The 22,374-nt window shown below is 44.2% G+C and overlaps 1 protein-coding gene across 5 annotated transcripts in view; it reads left to right on the forward strand.

Annotated features, from left to right (window-relative positions):
- Positions 1-22,374, forward strand: part of Csgalnact1 (chondroitin sulfate N-acetylgalactosaminyltransferase 1) — a 309,579-nt gene that overhangs the window by 281,479 nt on the left and 5,726 nt on the right. For all 5 annotated transcript variants that reach the window (XM_047550840.1, XM_047550841.1, XM_047550839.1 and 2 more), the window contains 2 exons: positions 14,830-15,008; positions 15,778-15,872. In XM_047550840.1, the coding sequence (XP_047406796.1) occupies positions 14,830-15,008; positions 15,778-15,872 (274 nt within the window). The remainder of the gene's footprint in view (positions 1-14,829; positions 15,009-15,777; positions 15,873-22,374) is intronic.

Genomic DNA, 22,374 nt, shown 5'->3' on the forward strand with positions numbered 1-22,374 from the left:
AAACTCTGTACTCCAATGTGTTGTGATATCTTTCTCTGCTTAGAAATGAAGAACACAAGTGATAGACTTCTGGTCCTCTGCCCAGTAGCTAGGTTTCAACATCTGTGACAAAATCCATTCCTAGACATCGGTTCTTTTAAGTTTCCCAGGTGATTCATACATACATCCTGGATTGAGAACCACTCTAGGAGAAGGTGTGTAGCTGGGGACTGTGCCCTTCCCTGCAGCCAGCGACCCTATTCCAGCATATCTTAGGGACTTCTCAAAGTGTCTCTACAGCACAGCCAGCATCCTGTTCAGCACATCAAAGGGTGTTCAGACGTTGTCTGATGGTTGCACTTAGTCTGCTGAATATGTAGAAGGCCAGTTTCAACACATGATGGGAAATACCCTTTCCGGTGACTAGAACGCTTAAATACTTTTATCAAGAGATTCTTCTCCACGCCAAGTTACCCAGCAAGCAGAATTCTCCACCAGAAGGTTGCTTGGTGAGCTCAGAATGCCCAGAATCAGAACAAGAGAAGCAAAATCATTTGAATGGTAGGGTTGGTTTGTCCAAAACTTTGGAAAACATCCGGAGATCAGTTTCCACCATACAAAGAACTTTGGACTAGAGATAGAGTTGATTGGTGCTTTAAAGTAATGAATGGCTACACTTTGGCAAAATTAATTTGAGCCCCATTTTTCTGTGTTGATATCCTGATTTTGTGGAGAGGTGACATCTGTTGTCTTGATGTCGTTGATGTTTTGGGATATGTCCTGCCTGCTCCTGTGGTGTTGGATAGATCAGGTGGCTTTTCATGGGGATGCCCACAGCTCTGCAGCTAGCCTGCTACATCCCATTCCACCTTCCAGATAAATCTTACAAAGTGGCTCTGACATCTAACCTCATCCTAACCACTTAGCCCTATCCAGCCAAACTGGGGGCAAATGTACCCCTTTATCCTCACCCCCATTAATTTCCTCTTGGGATTTCCTCCACCCTCTTTTCCATGTACTCAAACCTTCCTGCCCTGCCAAAAGCCCCACAAAGCTTCCCCTGACTCCCCGTCCTCTCATCTCTTTCGGCACCTCTTCTCTTTGGCACCTGGCATAGGATGCTAAATGCCTTTCTTTTTATTCCCCTAACTTTGCAACTAGATTATAAGCTGCTCAATAAATGATAACATGTCATGCCTCTTGGCAGCTCCAACACTTACTGCATTGCCACACACAGAAAATGTTTTGTTCAAGGGCAGAATAATGTCAGTTAATTAGTAAATTTGGACAAATTCCAATCCTTATGTAAACTTAAAGTGGGAGGCTTTAAGAACCTTTATCGTCCTTTTAAGATGGTAAAACTTTTTTTGGATGGTAACTTATTTTTGAATAACAATAGTATCATTATTAGTTGCATGAATTATTTAATACTCACAGCAACTTTTTGAGATGGATGCTATTATTAGCCCTGTTTTGTGGGTGAGGAGACTGGGGCTCGAGAGGTTGTTACTCAGGCTGTCACCCCTGGCACTTGGGACAGCCCGGAGTTGAACCTCATCAATAAAGGCCAGGACTCGCAGTTTGCATAGCGTGGCATTTCACTCCTGTGCTCCCCCTCCTAAAGCCCTTAATTATTAGTTGAAGGTAATAAGATTTGTAATCAGAGTAAATGAAAAATTTTTTTTCATTTGGAGATTAGTATTGTGATTAAAGTGTTCTAAATCCAGCTAAATGCAAACATTTTAAGAATATCTAAATATAAAGTCTTGTTTAATGACTAGTTTGCAGTGTTTTATACTCTCTCTCCCGCTAGGCTTACACTTCCTCAAATGAGCTTTACATTTCAGTTGATTGCGATAGATGAGTGTTTTGTAAACTGTGGTGTGTAATTCATTAGAGGACTGTGAAATTGATTTCATGGGATATGTCCAATGTTTTTAAAAAGTGAAATAGAATAGGATAGAAAATATCAGAATGAATTACAGGTCATAAGGACATACATGAAATATATCGTTTCATGGAATTTTAATTTCAGTGAGCAGGTCTCTGTGTGAATATGTGTGTGGCCTTGTGTTTGCATGGTCTGCATTTTGATATACGATATATTCCTATGTAAAGACTGTGGGTAAAATGTGCATAAGCCTCTGCCACAGATAGCAATGCATATCAGTTCTCAATACTTCATTCTTAATCTATGAATTTTTATCTTCAGTGTATCTCAGATGTAAACTGAGCTCATTGGTTCTCATATGCTCTGGAGTAATAGGGGTTACTTTTTTAAATGCAGGTTCCTGGAACCCCACCCCAGAAATTCTGAGATGAAGCCCGCAAGCTAATTCTTAGAACAGGTTCCATGTGTGATGCTTTGTGATCCATGGGACACATTTTGAAAAAGACTGGGCTAGGTGGATATTTAGTTGGAGGTAACAGGAAATTCTTTAAAAATGAGAACGTGTGGATGAATTGACATGAGTCGACATTTAACACATTACAAGTTCATCTTTGTCCAGCCACAAGAATGTAAAGGCGTCTTGCAGAGGAATCCGTGTGAGAGATTGAGGAACTAGAAATGAGACACTGCTCTATCTCCGTGTGTGATGGGAAGAGAGGGCTGTTGTTTTCTTGTGGTTTTCGGGGACCTTGACATAGTGTGCATCAGCCCTTTGAAGTGACTTGTTTGACAAACACCTCCAGGAAGGTTTCATCAAACATCCTAGAAGAAAATTTGGAAGAAAAAATTTTTAATTTTTCCCCCCTAAAATTTGAGCAGTATCTTTTGTTTTCTTGAGTTTTCTTAAGCAACAAATTGTTAAGTAAGAATCATCTACTAAAATGCAACAAGCTGCACAGTGAATCTCTCCCAAGCAGATAGAGTCCTGGGCCCTGGGAGCAGGCAGGGGTTAGCACTGACTCAGGCAGCATCTCAGGCCCATGGTTAGCTCTCCCAGCTCTGCAGGAAGCAGGGCCAGGCATGATTCTACCTGGTATAGCAGCTTTCTGTGGGTCTTTGTCTGCATTCCTGGTTGTTCTTTGAAGGACCTAAACATGGCATATGGATTACAGAACTATGGCAATGTTAAGTCTTCTGAGTATGATTATTTATATTTTTAGAATGTTATAAAGGAGAGCACCAGAGTCTTGGGAGGTACGTGTCTTTGAAGGTGAAGTCGCCATGGCATCTGTAACTAACTCTCAGAGTTCAGAAGAAAAGCAAGCAAATATGGTGAAATAAGGACCCTTGGTGAATCTAGGGAAAGGGGCAGTGGGTGATAATTATCATAGCCTTGCAACTTTTCTGAAGGTTTAGAATTTTCCAGATAAGACTTTGGGGAAATATAGTACCAAAAAAAGTCAAGTATATTAAGTTTATACAATGAATTAAAACAGCAGTTAAGATAAAGAAGGGTAAATTGGCAAAGAATAGTGTCAGTGTCGTGAAGAGCTCCACAAACATCCTCCTTCATAAGCAGAAATAATAAGTGGGTTTTTAAAAAGTAGTCAAAATCTACTTTTCGAGAACTCTGGAAATTAGCCAAAGCTTGCAACAGTCTGCAGTGCGTTTAACTAAGAAAGATGACTGAATTTCAGAGCGAAAGGGAGTTATGTGGATCTTTCCCTTGCCCCATTCCCATCCCCTGCCTCCAATTCTGCAGTGACCTTGAAATCCAGCAGACCCCAAGCACAGGGAGCTGAGGTCCAGATGGGGCTGGAGAGCCCTCAGAACATCAGCTAGAGAACTGGCATCATCTGAACTGTCTGGGGGTCCCTGGAAGCCCCCTTCACAAGGTGGTCTCCATTGGACTCATTCAGAAATCTTCCAGCACAAAATGGCTTTTCTCAGGTGGAGGAAGGGGAGTATTTGTTAAAAACTGTTACTGTAAGCGTTTAACTTTGTGGCTGCCTGAGATGGTGGACAATAGACTAACAAAAAAGTTTAAAATGGAAAGCTAAGGAATGAGATGCCACCAGGGTTTTTAAAGGGGCCAACCCCATTTCTGAATCTTGAGTCTGTGCTTCAGGAAGATCTGAGCAGGTCCCAGGCTCTCCCTTGGGGCTGATCTTGGGGCTCTGTGCAGACAGGGAGTGGAGACTAGGGTAAGTTGTCAGCTGCCTGGCTAAGTCTGAAGACACACCCAGTGTGCCCACTGAGTTTATCAGCAAAGACTCGGAGAATTGTTGGTTCTGGGCATTTAAGGAAATTTTTTTCCAGTCATTCGCCGATCATTTAGCACTCACACACAACAAAGAATATAGACATCATGGAATGAGTTCAGAAAACTCTTAACCAAACAGCAGCAAACCTGGGGGAGGAGGGAGATTCTGATTGCCAGGGTTGCCACTACATGACTTAAACTGTCCAGTTTCTAACACAAACTATGAGGCATAAGAACATATAAGAAACTATGGCACACGCACAGAAAAAAATAAAATCAGTCATTAGGAATTGTCCCTGAGGAAGCTCAGGGTCTGCACTTGCTATCATACTTTCAATCAGATGCACAAAATGTGTTCCAAGAAGCAAAAGAAACCACCTTTAAAGAACTAAAGAAAAGTAAGAGCACCTTTTCTCACCAAATAGGGGATATCAATAAAGAGGTATAAATGATTTTTCAAAAGAACAAAATAGAAATTCTGGAGAGAGTTGAAAAGTGCCATACATACAATGAAAGTAGTTTTGAAGAAACAGAAGAAAAAAATCAGTAACATTAAGTTAAGTCAATTGAGATGGCCCAGTCTGAAAAACAGAAAGAAAAAAGAATCAAGAAAATGAACAGGTCTCAGATACTTGTGGGATGCTACAAGCATGGAAATCAGAGGAAGAGAGAAAGTCATGCAGAACTTCAAAGGAATAATGGCCCACAGTTTCTCAAATTTGATGAAAAGCATTACTTTCTACATCCAAGAACCATGACAAACTCCAAATCAAATAAACTCAGAGAAATCCACACTAGGCAGACATATCATCATCAAACTTTTTAAAGGTCATAGAGGAAAAGCATCTTAAAAGCAAGAGAGAAACCACTTGCCACACCAGAGATCCTTGATAAGACTAGTAGATGATTTCAGTGAAGAAATGGAGACTGTGGAAGCCAGAAGGTGGGGTGGCATATCAAAGTCCCGAAGGAAAAAGACTGTCAGACAATAATTCTAATCATCACCAGAGCCATCTTCCAAAGATAAAGGAGAAATTAAGACATTCCTACATAAACAAAAACTGGGAGACTATCACTCATGAACATACCCCGTAAGAAATACCAAGAAGAGTCCTTGTAGCTGAAATGAAAGGACTCAGGCAGCAATTCAGAGCCACACTAAAGAGTGCCAGAGAAAGTAAGTGTGGGGTAAGCACAGAAGGCAACAGAACGTCTTTTTTGTGTGTGACTCTTTTCCTGCTGATTTAAAAGATGTAAATGATTTGTTTCATAAAGTTAAAATGATATGATTTGTTTTGAAGGACACATAATGAATAAAGATGACATTTTTAATACAAAAGAAGGACAGGAGAAGGGAAAAGGAAATAGGATTTTGTGTACTTTTAAGTGAAATTAAACATATTTTCAAGAAAAGAGAAAATCTGACTATACCTATAACAAGTAAATGGATTGATTGAATTTAAAAATTCCCACAAAAAAAAGGCCCAAATTTCTATCAACTGTATAAGAAATTAACATCAATATTCCACGAGCACTTTTAAAAATATATAGAATATTTCCCAACATATTCTTTGAGACTTGAATTATCCTGAAACTCTAACCAGTCAAAGACTTCTCAAGGAAAGAAAAACTACAAACCAGTATCCTTCATGAATAAAAATACAAAAATTCTAAATAAATACTAGCAAACTGAATTCAGCAATGTATAAAGAGGATTATATGCTATGACCAAGTGAGTTTATCCCAGTAATATGAGATTGACTTATTATATTAAAAAAAAATCCATGTCACTAGATGGATTACTGTATTAATAAGTCAAAGGACAAAAACAATGTGGCCATCTTAATACATATAGAAAAACCACTTGACAGAAGTCTAACACTCTTAACATGATAAAAACACTCAACAAACTGGGAATAGAAGAGAATTTCTCCAACCCGTTAAAGGGATCTACAAAAACACTTGTCTATAAGTTTCATCAATAAAATACTGAAAACTTTGTTTGAGATCAGAAACAAGAGAAGATATCTGCTTTCATTCATGTTCAATGTTTTAATGGAAGGTTTAGCCAGAACAGTTGGGGAAGAAAAAGAAAGGAAAAACATTCAGACTAATAAGGGAGAAGTAAAATTCTCTGTATTCACAGAGCACATGATCTCTCTCTTATACTAAAAATTATAAGAAATCCATGAAAACTTGTTAGAGTTAATAATATCAACAAAGTTATGGGTACAGAATCAACACTAAAAAGTTGATTGTATTTCTATACGGTAGCAATAAACAACCTGAAAATGAAATTAAGAAAATAATTCTAGATCTCAATGTAGAAGTTCTAACTGTTAAACTCTTAGAAGAAAGCACAGGCATAAATGTTCATCACTTTAGATTAGGCACTGTTCTCAGAGATATGATATCTCAAGGACTGAAGTAAGTAAAGAACAAATAGATAAATTGAACTTTATCAAAATTAAAAACTTTCACACAACCATGAAAGTGAAAAAAACATCAATAGTGGGAGAAAATGTTTGCAAATCATAATCTGATAACAGTCTAATATTCAGTATATAAGAGAGAACATTTATAATTCAACAGTAAAAAGATAAATGTTCCAATTTTTAAAATGCACAAAAGATTTGAGTGGACATTTGTCCAAATGACTATCTATCCAAATGACCAGTAAGTACATGAGAAGCTGGTTACCATCATTTGGCATTAGAAGAATGCAGGTAAAACCACAATGTAAATCATACCCTCCAGGATGTCTAAAATCCCAAACCCAGACAATCACAAGAGTCAATGAAGAGGTAGAGGAATTAGAACTCTTGTCCATTGCTGGTAGGAACATCAATGTTTGGTGGGAAATCATTTGGCAGTACTTTTAATGGTTAAACAGAATTATCTTCTGTTCTGTGGGAAACAATTTGGCAGTACTTGAAATGGTTAAACAGAATTATCATCTGACGAGGCACTTCCCTTCCCAGATACATGCTCAAATTAATTGAAAAAAGATATTTGAACGAAGAACTGTATGTGAATGTTCACAGCAGCATTAATCTCAGAATGCAAAAGGTGGAAACAACACAAATGTCCATCATCTGACAAATAGGTAAACAAAACGATTTTGGCTCCATACAGTGGAGTATTACCCAGCCATAAAAGGAAGTGCTGATGTGTGAACAGTGTGGCTCAACCTCAGAAACATTATACTAAATCAAAGAAGCCAGACACAAAGGGCCAATAGTGTGGGTCCAGTTATGTGAAATGTCATCACAGGAATAGAAAGGAGATTAGCAGCTGTCAGGGGCTGGAGATGCAGGAAACCAAAAGTGACTGCTTACTGGGCATAGGGTTTCCTTTTGGGGTGATGACGTTGTTGGTACAACATCGTGAATATGATGAACGCCTCAGAGTTTACACACTTCTGAATTGTTCATTTTCATCAATAAAATATATACATAAAATACACACATGCACACACACACGTGTACCCACATACATATATACATGGGGTCTACTCAAACAGTGTTTTTATTCCTTATGTGCTAGATGTGAGAATGATCTGAGTGTGACCTGTCTCACCCTTGATGGCCAGGGTTCTTTCAGTTTACCTGGCTGGGCAGGTAGTGTCCCCCTCCTCTCTCACTGCTCCATGTGCATCCCTCTAAGAGAACGATCTTCCCTGATATTCCTGATTGCTAGGCAATCACTTACTCTGGGTGATGGAATTGGATACATCGCTGTACAGCAGCTGATCCAGGACAGAAAGGAAAGAGCATGGTGTCCCTGGGTGCCAGGTGCTCTGCTGGGCAGCTTCCTCCTGGCCTCTTGAGGAAAAGCCCAGGCTCAGGTGTACATACAGGGATGTGCAGGGCAGGGCAAGCGCGCCTGGGGGCAGTTGCCAAGAAAGGAAGGAGGAATTGGGTGTCTACACCGTGCAGATGCAGGAGCTGAGTCTGCGTGAGCCGAAGTGTTCTCAAGGGCCCCAGAAGCAGAGATGAAGGCCTGTGTCCTCCTGGAGATTGTGGCCTTCGGCTATGGCCTGGGTTCTGAGAGACTGTTGTCCCACACCCTCAATGTGGCTGATTGGAAAGGAAGCTTCGCTCCCTCCTATTCACTTCGCTCCCCGCACCCTGGAGCAGAGGCACCAAGGTTGGTGTTGCGTTCACTCTCCATTTTTCAAAGAAAACTCCTTGGCAGAGACCTCCTATCAGACCTTGGAATCTCGTTATTTTTCTGTGCATCAGCAAATTTGTTTGGCACCTGCCAAAGCTAGTTTTGCTTTCCCCACTCCAAACAAAACAAAACATTGTGTGCATGTGGTGAAAAAGGAAAGTCAGCCTTTGGCCTGGAAGAAGGCGAATCTAATTAGCTGCAGACTCTACTGCAGCTACTCTGAGGTTCAGGCACATTCACTTGCTCTTCTTAATGGACTGTGGCCCATTTTCCTGTGAAATTTTAGAACCAGTGGAAAGGCAAAAATGAGTTCCCTACAGAAGCTTGCTAAGACTGGCATGCGTGAGCTCAGAATCGAGGGAATTCTAGTTGGCAAAAGTGCTTACTGTGAAAAACTGGGTGATAACGTGTTTGGTTTTACATTCTTCACTATATTCAGGTATCTTCAGTCGGGTAGAATCCATAAAACATTTTGATATTTAGAGCAATAAGATTTAAAATTAAAAATTATTCATGGGATGTAATGCTTGTTTCTAAGCACATTCTCAAAATTTGACCTTTTTTTTTTAAATAAAGGGCTATTGTGGGAAGTGTCACATTAAGAGGATTTCCTTGCAGTTGTGGGAAAAAGTATGTATTAGAGTAAATCATATTAGACAGCAAGATCTTTTATCATTTTTAATCCAGCAATTCTGGGAAATGCAAGTCAATTAGGGAAATTAAATCTCCAATAGAAACAGTAGCTTTCTCAGGTCATTATGACCTGCATAAAAATGACTGTAACCAAGGAGTCCCCACACACCAGATTTTATTATATTAAATAAAGGAATTGCGTGGGAAATTCAAGAGTTGAATCAGTTAATAATGTAATTCAAGAAGAAAAAGAAGAAATAATTGTGTGCAAGTCATGAGGCCTTTTAAAACTAGGTACACCGATTCATAATAGAAAATTACATAATATAAGATGTAGCATCCACCATGATAGATGCCCATTTCTTACTAGGCCATAACTGTCATGGGCATGTCACTAAATATGACATTTCTTTATGAGTAAATTTAAATATTTGGAACCAAATGGCTTCTTAGCTTTTTTCCCCCATATTTGCCCTCTTCTCAGAGCTAGGGTTTATATCTGTCCTGCAGAGTCCACTGGCCTCAGCATCTTTCTGATGCAGGATGTGGACTTATACAAAAAGGAGGGGTCTCTGGTGGACGCCTGAGTTGCCTGTGCTTTCCCGGGCATCTCTGGACAGCACCTCCTTCCAGACAGATCTGAAAGGTGCCTCAGCATTTTCCCTTTCTTCTTCTCAGCTCGCCCCGTGTTTATTGATCACCCCCTGTGACCGTGTGTGTGCCCTGTATACACAGTGCTGGATGATCTCTGAAGATGGGGGGAAGGGAGCGAGGCAGTTGCTGCCCTGGAAGGGTTTGGAGCCGGCGGGAGCATCCCAGAGGTTCTCATAAAGCAGAGACCCAAGCGAAGGCACAGGAAGGCAGCAGGACACCAGGGGCAGAGGCAGGGCTGGTCGAATGCCTGGGAGGTGGGAGAGGACACCTCAGTCTGCAGTGAGGTGTGAGAGAGGCAGTGACTCCTGACCTGGGCCTTGGAGAATGAGTGCGATTGTCACAGGAATGGAGCCTGTTGTGGGAGAGGACACCAGCAAGGACAGGAGGCCCAACCATGTCCACTCCTTGGCAACCGGTCTGTGGTGAGCATCTGTCTACTCCTGGCTGGTCCCTGTGTTTGCGGGGACAGAAGGCCAACAGGGTGCCTGCCTGTGAACCACGATGTCTGCACTTGGAGTCGTAGCCTCATGGCCACGTCCTGTTCATTCACAAACCCACGCCGCCTCAATTCCTCGGGCACATCAGTGTTTTGAGCTGAACTGTGTCACGGCTTTGGCGGGCCTTGCTGCCCTGTTGAGCAGGGGTGCTCTGGTCTAGCAATGCAGTCCCCACCTGAGGAGCAGCGTTTCTAGATGAAGCCATGAAGACCAGGGGCCCCACTGGCTGGCAGGAGCCAGTTCCCCTTCATCCGGTTGCATCTGTGTTCCGGAGGCACACGGCTGGAGCTAAGTTTGACAAGAGGAGGGGTCCCACTTCCAGGGCAGAAGGTTTGAGGACTTATGAATCTCTCTGCTCTGGGAAAGAAAGGAAGTTGAGTCGTTCTGATTATTTTCCTTCTGTTTCCAGCTCAGCCCTCTTTCTTAAAGAGTTTTAGATAAATATCAGAGGCCTGTCCCAATGGCAAGCAAGGGCAAGGAAGGGTTCCCATGGATTACTGGCTAGTTGAAAGCAGCCGTGGGTTGAGAAACAGAAGGGGAAAGAGTACCATTATCCCACAGTCGGACTTAGGGGCCTGGATGGCCTGCCAGCCACGTGGCACACACAGATGCACCTCGAAGCTAGCACTCCGGGCCCTCACCAGCACCTGCCACTGGCTTGCAGTGCTTCCCATGCCAGAGATGACCCTGTCCCCACTCTGCCTTCTGTGTACACTCACGTCCAACCTCCCAGTCAGGGCTTGGTGAGTTATCAGGGCTTCAGAGAGGAGCCAGCAGGGATCCAGGCTGCCAGGCCAGCAATCACATGGCATGCTAGGTCCTGACCAGGTTGCCTGGGGTGCATGAGGGGGCTGAGCAGAGCCACAGGTGCAGAGTGGGCAGGGGCTGCCAGTGCCATGTGCCCACTGGCCTCACAAGTCCCCAGGGAAACAATTCATGGGACAGAGGGGCCCTCTTCCAGGGGCTGTCTCATGTCAGATCTGTCCTAATGGAGGGCGCTGCAGCCTATGTACACTCCAGAGAGTGGGTTAAAATGAATATTCCAAATGGAGCGCCATGAAAACAACACGATTGTCTCATCCTTGCAGAGAGATTGAATGGACAGAAAGGAAGCAAAGTGCCATTTGTGTCAGGCCAGAGCAAGCACTCCCCAGCACCCACTTCTGAATTTTCTGTCTGGAAAGCAACACACTGAAGCATAGAGGTTGATGTTTAAAAATTTATGGCATTTGCAGAGAAATGGATGGAATTGGAGAATATCATGCTAAGTGAAATAAGCCAATCCCAAAAAACCAAAGGCCAAATGTTTTCCCTGATAAGTGGATGATGATATATAATGGGGGTGGGGGGTAGGGGGTGAGAGAAGAATGGAGGAACTTTAGATTACGTAGAGGGAAATGAGAGGGAGGGGCTATGAAAGATGGTGGAATGAGACAGACATCATTACCCTACATACAGGTATGATTACACGAATGATATAAATCTACATTGTGCACAACCATAGAAACGAAATGATGTCCCCGTATGTGTATAATGAATCAAAATGCAGTCTGTAAAAATAAAAAATAAATAAATAAATAAAAAGGAAAAGAAAAAAATAAACATGTTCTTCCAAATTAAGGTCATCTCAAATCCTAGGAACCATGAATTCTCCCCTCCCCTTTCCCAGTCACTATGATTGTCATGCAAGCCCAGGCTCCCTTGGCTACCAGGGAGCAGAGAACAGCCTTTATGAGCAGCAGCTTGAGCCAGAGTTTGGGAAACTTTTGCCCAGAAGCGGCCATGTTGGATAAGCATCTTCACCAGGTCACCAGTCTCTGCCCACATGTGGTAGCACTCATCTGTCTAGCGGTCATTTGCCACTCAGTCACCCACAGACTTTCATATCTTTAGTACTGTTAGCTCATTTTCTTAAGCTGCCTTGTAATCTTGATTTTTTAATGTGATTTAACTTCCTCCAAATTTGAGACATCTGTACAAATGGACTGTAGACTGTTCAAGGAGGGAAATCCTGATGGTACAGTTCCTTTAATGCCGCTTATTTATTTATTTGACACCAGGGATTGAATCCAGGAGTGCTTTGCCACTAAGCTATATCTCCAACCCTTTTTTTTTTTTTTTTGAAGGGGTAGGGCAGGTAACCAGGGATTGAACTCAGCAGGGCTCCACCACTGAGCCACATCCTCTGCCCTATTTTGTATTTTATTTAGAGACAGGGTCTCACTGAGTCTGGTTTTGAACTCACGATCATCCTGCCTCGTCCTCCTGAGCCACTGAGATTGTAGGCATGCACCACCGTGCCCAACTCTCCAGTCCTTTTTATTTATTTATTTTTTTAAATTTTAAGACAGGGTCTCATTATGTTGTTTAGGGCCTCCGTTGCTGAGGCTGGCCTCTAACTTGTGATCCTCCTGCCTTAGCTTCACAATCCACTGGGATTAGAGGCATGCGCCACCACACCAGGCTAATGCAGCATATTAAGGAACTGCATGCCTCTTGCCTTTGCAAAAGTTGCTTGCTATCATGAAATAAAAATATTTCTTGTATTTGAAATCTCTTTTGATAGATTCTGTAAATGCTCTTGGAGGAGGTTATCTGAATGATGAGCTCATTCATTGTGTTTGAAAATGTGAGTGTTCCCTGCTCTGCAGATTAGCTAACAAACATCCCTGAAGTCAAGGGGGCAGAAGATCCAAGAGCATAACCTTAGAAACAAATGAAGACAAGACCTATTACTGGATGCTAAAGCCAGACAGGCCCCAGGCTGGACAATAAGCAATTTCCAGACCTGGTCGGAGACTCTCTTAGATGAACAGATGAAAATCCAGGTTTCCCTGGAAGTTGACCAAACATGGTTGAGCTGACTTTCGGAAGCTGGGGCTGTAGAAACCTGCAGCAGATGTGAACCTGGCTGCCAGGGCCTCACACAGCCTGTGTGCCATTGCAGACAGGGATGTGGCTCTGTCCTTAACTAGTGTCAGACCTAATACTGAAAAGGCTTTGGAGCCCAACTTCAGTGCTGCTCACAGAAAGTAGGGACTTAGGTCACATATCCAGATAAAAGATGAAGCTCTAAAAGAGAAGGAGAGCCCCTCAATGTAGACAATGCTGAATTGAATGCAGAATTAAGGAAAGGAGAATGTTAGAGTGTAAAGGGACCTTGCAGTTCTGTACCTGCTGCATTTTGTAATAAGGAAACCAAGGAAAGAGATGAGGTGACTGACTTCCAATAAATTAGATGCAGTTCAGGGCTCAGAACCATTCACGTACCCACACATTTATTCACGAACATCTATTGATGTTCCATCTAGTGGGGACCAGGCCCAGCTCCAGGCCCTGGATCCAGGATTCCTGACTCACAGAGGAGGGCTCTTTCCATCACAAGGCCTTCTGCCCTGATCTCAATCTGAAAGGCATGTCTGGCATCAGACTCAGACAAGGCTGGGCCCATAGATTCCCCAGATAAAAATCCAAGCTCCGCTCAGATCTGAAAGAAGATGGGAAGCCAAAGGAGAGGCAGAACTGATTTCACTGATTAAATGACCAGATACAAATACAGATTAGCATCTGAAGAGCTTATGACTCTGTGTTTGTGTTGACCTTTAACCAAGAGAGTGACTTGGAATACAGACTTTTATTTAAAAATGGCACTTGGCTTCAAAATCGAGGCCTGGTAGGCCTGAAAGGGAGGGGAGGAGTCAGAGAGGAAGCCATTATGAACGAAGGGTGGTGTTGGCAAGAAGAGGAGGACCCTCCAGATGCCAGGCCCTGCACACCCAGAAACTAGAGGGTGGACCTCTCCTACCTGGAGGGAGGCATCCCTGTCCTGCTTTACGCTGAATGAATTCTGTTTTGTTCAAAATATGCCTCATTTGCAAAGGTTCTCATGTTCCTGGGAAAGAACAGCAAACAGAGGAAACATCTTGGCTTCCCCACCCCAGGCCTGGGAACCCTCGGGTGCTAATGACAGCAGGCTGCTTCCAGAGTGCCTTGTGCTCTTGGCACCGTTTATCTGACTAATAACTCTGTGAAACACTTAAGGAAGGTATTATTATTCCCACTTTGCAGATGAGGCAACTGAGGTTCAGGAAGATTAATGCACCTGCCTGCCTCTCGGAGCTAATGCGCAGGAGGTCTGAGGCCGTCCTAGTCTTCTAACTCCAAGATGACATCTTTTCTGCCATCCATCCTCTACTGCTTTACCTAAGGGTGGGGAAGGAATCCAAGTTTCAGTCTGTTTGGGGACAGATATACATCAAGAATATTTTGCCTAGCTCCTGGATTTGAATGCAGACAAGAAGATGCCGGAGGGGGGAGGCAGTCCATGGTAATTTAATTTCCTCGGCTCAGTAGACTCATTTGGGTGACTGAGGAAGCATGGAGATTTCCCAGGGGGTGTGTTCATAGTTTTGCTGGTTCAGGCTTTCTCCTTCACAAAAAAGTCATTAGTGATGACAGTACAGTTTGCAATGTGGGGAAATTGCCAGAGAAACAAGAAAAAAAAATAAATCAAGTTAAAAGTTCGTTAGGTTTTCTTGGTACTTTTCATCCCAATGTTTCCCCTGAGTCTTGTCCCCACCGGTCCCTGCACTCTTTGGGTTACAGAAGAAACAAGTCAAGAGGTGGATGCTCCTGGCTATGTTTTTTTTTTTTTTTCCCCCTAGGAATTCTGTCAGCCTGCAAAGAAACCTGGGTGTATAAGTGGCTGTCCCTGATTGTCCCTTCTGCTTCCCCTCTAGAGCTGCCAACTTCAGGAACTTCACCTTCATCCAGCTGAATGGAGAGTTTTCCCGGGGAAAGGGACTGGATGTGGGAGCCCGCTTCTGGAAGGGAAGCAACGTCCTTCTGTTTTTCTGTGACGTGGACATCTACTTCACCTCTGAATTCCTCAATACCTGCAGGCTGAATACACAGCCAGGTGTGGAACCTGGCACCCAGGTGGCATTTACTGTCCTCACACCCAGGTGTCATTCTCTGCATAGCTCACTCTGATGTCCTGCCTCACCAGCCTCATTTTACCCCAGTGACACAGAAAGCGACAGTCATCTGGTTTGGTTTCTCCTTGGGTGCCGCCTGGCAGGCTGCTCCAATCCAAAGGGAAAAGGGCAGCTGTGGGCAGATACCAAGGCGGGAGGCTCTGTGAGCAGAAGGAACCCGTATTAAGAAAATTATTTCTATAGACGTGGCTCCGGCAGGACTGATAATCAGCTAAGAATTATTGGCATGGCCATATTATTAAAATATAGAAATTCTTGCTACTTTTGGAAAGATTTCCTGTATTTCCCAAACATGGGTGAAGAGCAACTATTCTGAGCTCTCTAAGTCTATCCCTGCTGCCCTATCACCCCAGCCTCCCTGGCAACCTTTGAGACTGCCCTGGAGCTAGCCATCAGAGGGTTAATATTCTCCAATCAGGGGTACCAGGACTGTCTTCCATACCCACCTCTCTGGTGGGTACCCAGAGCTAGAGCCACAGACTGTCAATATCTTGAATATTATTCCTGTTCTAGGAAGGTGGAAATGTTTGAGCATCTGACTGATTGGTCTACCTGGGGATGTGCTTGTCAGAACTATCTAGGGTATAGAGAAGGGGAAAATAAAAATGGGCGCAAATATTCAGGATGTCCCAGAGGCTGAATGTCAATGAATCTGTCACTTTAAGCAAATGCTTGTTTTCTGGTTTGCAGGGAAGAAGGTGTTTTATCCAGTCCTTTTCAGCCAGTACAATCCTGGCATAATCTACGGCCATCACGATGCGATCCCTCCCCTGGAACAGCAGCTGGTGAGTAATTACCACACAGATCCCTTTGTGCGGCTGCTTTGTGGCTTTCATTACCAGGGGCGCCTGACCGTGAGGAAAGGTGAGTGGGAATCTGTGGATGGATTCCCTCAATAGTTCTTAAGTTAAGCAGATGTTTTGGCCTTTGCTCCCAGTGCCTTGTTGATTGAAAGTGCTTGCAATATTTAAAAGTGGAAAATAAATAGGAACAGTACCTTACAGGAGGGTAATTTCACACCTTCGTAGTTTTCTTCTGTGGTTTTGGGGAACGAGGGTTATTGCGCGGTGACAGAGCACACTTTCTCTTTATTATTACAAAATCCTGCCTGATAAGAAAGGTGAGATTTGTGTTTTCATTTGTCTGGTGGAAACAGGTGCTGGAAAGGGGCAGCTCACCCCAGGGCACAGGGCTAGTCAGTGGGGAACCAGGGCTGAGCCAGGTCCCCAGTCCTGGGCCTCTCCCATGGCAGAACAATTCCCACACATCAGGGGTCCTGGGTGGATGTTGGCCTCAGAGCTGTCACTGACAAGGTGGCTTTTGAAGGAATAGTGGAGAGACTTCTCTGCTGAGATGGTGGCTGCACCGGTGATGGGCAGTGGAACCGCATGGCCCCCAGTGACTGTAGCCAGCTGTCTGCATCATCACCAGCAGCTGGTCTCTTTGGCAGAAAAGCAGCACAGGCATGGGGAGTTGGCAGCCAACAGGAAGAGGACCTCTGCTGAGCCCGGGCTGCCCCTCCAAGAACACATTTCCCATTGTAGTAGTTTCCCCTGATCCAAGGGGTGTTCCCGAACCCCCAGTGGATGCCTGAAACCATGGGTAGTACCAAACCCTACAGACTGTTTTTCCCTATGTATATATATCTATGATAAAGTTTAATTTCCAAATCATAGTAAGAGTTTAACAGCAGCAACCAATAATAAAATAGAATAATTGTTTTAGCAGCATTTTTGCTGCTGTGACTAAAAGGATCTGACCAGCACAATTGTAGAGGAGAAAAGGTTTAGTTGAAGGCTCACACTTTCAGAGGTCTTAGTCCATAGAAGGCCGGCTCCATTCCTCGGGGCTCAAGGTGAGGCTGAACATCATGGCGGAAGAGTGTGGCAAGTGATGCAAGGGAAGCAGCTTGCATCACGGTGATTGAGAAACAGAAAGAGACTCTACTCTCCAGATACAAAACCTATACCCCAAAGCCATGCCCCAGTTCCCACCTCCTCCAGCTACACCCTACCACTTCAATTAATCCCATCATGGATTAATTCACTGATTGGGTTAAGACTCTTACCACCCAATCATTTCTCCTCTGAACCTTCTTGCACTGTCTCACATATGAGCTTTTGGGGGACACTTCATATCCAAACCATAACAATAATTATGACAATACACTGTAATAGACATTTAAAACTTAGGAATTATTTATTTACAGAATTTTCCATTTAATATTTTTGGATTAGTGTTGACTCTAGGGACTGAACCCACTCTTACAGGGGGGACTTCTATATTGTTGTCGTTCTCCCTGCAGAGAGGTGGGCTGAATTGTCCTCAGCTGCATTTTAGCTCAGGCTGAATCTCTGGGCTGCTCCAACCAGGGGGTGGTCTGTTCTTCCTTGCCCTATGTAGATCCACCTCCTGTTGGAACAAAGCATGTTTCTTCCTGTTGAGTAACCTTGGGGAAAGGAAGGAAATCTGGTGGGTGAACGTGACCAAGTCTCTCTGCCCCTATGCAAGGGGCAAGTGAATGAATTTCCATAGAAAACATGTGTGCTGTGAAATTCTTTGGGGGACTACCTCTGTGTTCAGCTTCCAGAAGTAGCAAGTCTATTGTCTCTAGTCCCATCCTGTGCCCTTCACCCTCCCTCCCTCCCCAGTTAACCCCTGGCAGCTGATAGTTTATCATTCCCAGAATGTGACAGCTTTGGGTATCTTCAGGTTAGACAAAGTGGATTTCTCACCCACGTTCTGCAGTGGTTTCTGTGGGCTCAAGCCAGGTGACACACTAAGAAAGACAGCGTCCTCTTCTCCCATGAGACTTTAAACACCACTGTGAGTCTGTCAATGGAGAGTTCCTTAATCATGCTTTACATAATACAAACCTTACATTTTTGCTCCCTAATAGCCAGATCTCATCTGCTTACAAGTGAAATCCCATTTTCTGTCCTGAAGAGTTTTAACCTTCTAATGAGGTTTGAGGAAAAAATAGGACAGACACAGCATTTATTTTCTTTTAACCAATCAGAATAAAAGTTCCTTTGGTTTCAAATGTGATTCACGTGTTAGTTTAAACTCATAAAGACCTTATTTGCTTGCAAAGGAGTTCTGTTCATTTTGCAATTTAAGGGTCTTATCCTTGGGTTCTTATTCCAGCAGAGAAGCAGGTACCAGGGGAAGTTAGAGTCAGGACAGTTGAGCTGGTCTCTCAGGCCCCATTTCCTGAGTCTGCCGCGAGAGGCGGGCTATATCTTGAAAAATCCTGAAGCTTTTGACATTTACTTCCAAAAACATTTTGACCTCTGCCAGAGCGCACAACTGCTATTTTGGAGTTCAATATTTGTGATTATTTAATCTGATGAAACAGGGCACTCCAAGTTTCCCATCCACCAAAAAAAAAAAAAAAAATTAAATCATCTTTACTGGACATACCATGTCTTAAGCACCTGCTGCTGCCCAAGGGCTGGTCCAGGTGCTGGGAGGAGAGTCAGAGGAACTGCAGTGGGTTATACTCAGAAGTGTTTGTAAGAGACCTCACCCAGCTCCTCCTCCTGAGAGGTGGAATGACTGGTCCAAGATTGCACAGCTGCTAGTGGCAGAGCTGAGCCTCAGGCCAGGATTTCCCTCCTCCAGTGCATTGGAAATTGATTTGCTGAGGATCAGGATGAGAGCTGAAGTGTAAAGGCGATGAGCTGACAAAAATCCCAAAGGCAAACATCCAATTGCAGGAATCAATATAATGGAGACGGAGCGTGTGGGTGGTGAGACGGTATAAAATAAAAAGTAATGACTGGAGATGGATAAATTAGGAAAGACCTCCTCCTGAGGGTACGTTTTGGCTCAATCTAAGACGAAGATGTTGCACATTCATTACGAAATCCTTGATAGCCTTCCCTGGAATACATCAGTATCACAGGTCCAGAATGCAGCTGTAATGAAAGTTACTTATGCAAACAACTCAACCTTTCCCAGCAGCCCCGAAAATATGACCTCGTTTGTCAATGTGTCAGTTATTACTTCCCATGGCTATTGCCACTGTCATTTTCTATTTTGCCTGCAGATAAAAGCAGGGAACTGAATTTATGATGGTTCATGTGTGCTCAGACGACTTGTTTCTTCACCTTTGAGTACAGACCATTAGGAATAAGTAATAAGTGACATCATGGGATTTTATACTAATATTTAATTTTTTGAGTTTTAAACCGCGAGATGAAACTTGCTGATGCTTTAGTGTAGAAACACCTCGCTGAGAAAGGAATGACTATAATTTAAATAAATGTTCACTTGAGACATTCCACTTTCCTGGCTCAAGCTTTGTTGCTTCTTGCCTAGGTTCCTGCAGGAGCCTCCTACCACTTCTATCTTTAGATCCCGACCCTCCCCTACACTCTAGTCTTTTCTTTACCCTCTGCCAGGGATTTGTTTCAGAAACACAGATTAATTTCATTTTTTTCTTTTTTTTTAAAGTCTTTTATGGCATAAAGCCAGTGGTGTGCTGCTAAATGTTTAACAACCCACTCTCTGAAAAGGGGGAAAAGGCCCTGACTGATGGCGTGTGCCAATTTCCATTGTGTAAATACTCCCACTGAGGACTATTTCAGGGTACCGATGTGATGTCGCGTGACCAGAGATCTGGGAAGGGATGTGCTCAGTCCTTAGGAGCTGGTACTAGTTGCTCCAGCACACTACAAGCCCTGATCCCCTGTTGGGATTAACTGTCCTCCACCAACTGACTCTAACCTGATGATAGAGAGTGTGTCTATAATCCTGCCACCGGGCACAGGGTAGCAGCATGAGAAACCCCAGGCTGTCTGCTGCCAGTGGCACACTGGCCCAGTCTCCTCACTGTCCTTCTGCCTTAGGGCCATCTCTTCACCACTTCTTATGTCCTTGGTGTCCGATGCAGCATCTCTGCCTGCTGTGCAGCAACGCCCAAAATTTAAATATGGGGACCTTGTTCCATTCTTGTCAGCATGCTCGAAGGAGGCTGGCTCCTATCCTCGTCCTCCCCTGATTACACCCCTACCTTTCCAACTCCTCTCAGAAAGTATTTCATGCTGACCCACACTTTAGTTTTTAAAACTTGCCTGCCAAGCATTGCACATCCAGCGTATCCTTGCAGTCCGTTTTCATTTATTAAGGAAATACGCACTCACTGAGTACCAAAAATGATTAGCAGATGCCATTTCAAAAGCCCACACTCTGCCCATATTAGCTCATGGGATGCTCAATAAGAATTATTCTCATTTTGCAGATGAGGAATTTGCGACTCAGAGAGCTTAGGACACTTGCTCAGACGCCCACAGCTGCTGAGTGACGGAGGCAGGAACTCAAGTACCCCGCTGGGTTGAGGATGCCAATGGCAGGGCATACATCCTTTGGCCTCAAAGTGCCTCAGGAGAGGAGAGAGTCCTGCTTCTGGAACTGAGAGAACCTGGGTGACCCCTGGGCAGAACATGCCCCTGGAAAATGCAGTCTCTTTGAGGGGGCGGGGGAAAGTGGATACTGATTAAAGAAGACTGGTGGGAAAATGTGAGTTAGTACACATCTGGGAGGAAGTGACACCAGAGTCCTTTCTTAAAGGAATTATTTGAAAGTGGCGGTTCCAGAACACCTTATTTCTCAAGCAGCGGAACTGGGATTGTCTCAGCAATCCTAGGGTGGCTCTGGGCTTGTCTACGACAGGCTGAGTGAACTTGGCCACATCGTTCTACCTCCATAGCAAGAGGCCACAAAAAGAGGACACTCCTGGAATCCTATGCAATTTGGTCACTGAGCCCCAAATGATAAGGCATAGACAGCACAGGGTGTGTGTGTGTGCGATGGGGTATCCAACCCAGACCCGAAGCTGCTGCCATTTGGGGTGTCTGATGCTCACCAGGAAGGACCTGCTTCCTAAGTAGCATGGCCCAAAGCAAAATGAAAATGGGGCCCATGTTCCAAAAGTATTGAGGATCCTAAGATGGCAACAGCAAGCATGCAGTCTTCCAAACCCATCATCCTGCCCAGCCCACAGACATTCCTGGCGAGTGCCAGGCTGGGCAGACCAGCTTCGGTTCTTGGGAGACTCTCTTTGATTTAGAGGAGCTACTCTGCCTGAGTATGTATTATTTGTTTTATGTGAGGGTCCAGATTGCTTGGTGGACAGCTGTCCAAGTCGGCACCATTAAACCAGATCCACAGCTGCAGGGTGGGGCGGCCCTCTTCCCCTAGCCCGGGGAAAGATGCTGATTTCTGCTTTGTGTTTTGGTTCTAATCAAAAGTAATCACTCCCGTCACATGAATCGCCCACAGAGTTGGGGCTCTGGGCACCTCCTGTGGGGGAGCAGGCCTGACAACATCCTCCTGGGTGTGTTGGCCCGCAGTGCCTGCCCTCAGGTGGACAGGCAGGGCTGCAGGAGATGACAGGCCAGCCGTGGAAAGACAGACAGTCGTGGATAGAGTGAAACGCAGGGCAGGAGGAAGACATGCTTTTATTTCAAGTTTCATCTTAGGGTCTCTTCCCTGTGTGGCAGTAGGCCCCATTGCTGCAGGTCTTCTGACTCTGGCACAGATTGGCGGTGCTCTCCCTGTCTGTGACAATTCCTCAGAACTGTAGGCCCCAGGAAGGGGGAGACACTTCCATCTGTTGGTCATAGGATTCTTTTTATTTTAAATTTTTGTCCTCTTTAATTATACATGACAGTAGAGTGTATTTTGACATAGTATACTTACATGGAGTCTAACTTCCCATTCTTGTGCTTGTACATGGTGTGGAGTTTTACTGGTTGTGTTTTCATGTGAACAGAGGAGAGTAACGTCTGGTTCATTCCACTGCCTTTCCTGTTCCCATCCCCCTCCCTGCCCTTCATTCCCCTTTGTTTAATCCAGTGAACTTCTATACCCGCCACCCCCTGCCTTGTTGTGTGTTAGCATCTGCATATCAGAGAGAACATTTGACCTTTGGTTTTGGGGGATTGGCTTATTTCATTTAGCATGATAGTCTCCAGTTCCATCATTTACTGGCAAATGCCATAATTTCGTTCTTCTTTATGGCTGAGTCTTATTCCATCGGATCACAGTGTTCTGAGATGTCACCACTGGACTTCCTAGGTCTTCGCTGAGTCACTTGCTGACAAGTATCTACCACCTGGAGTGTGTCTGTTTCCACTGGCTGCTGGGAGCCATCTCTGCCCTAAGACTGAGCCCCTCTCACTCATGGAAGTATCTATTGAGTGCCCGCTGCATGCTGGACAATGTCTGGGTGCTGGAGACACAGCCTTGAACGAGACCTTGGTTCACCCGTGGTGGTGGGTC

This window comes from Sciurus carolinensis, chromosome 4 (genome assembly GCF_902686445.1).
Source record: "Sciurus carolinensis chromosome 4, mSciCar1.2, whole genome shotgun sequence".
NCBI lineage: Eukaryota > Metazoa > Chordata > Mammalia > Rodentia > Sciuridae > Sciurus > Sciurus carolinensis.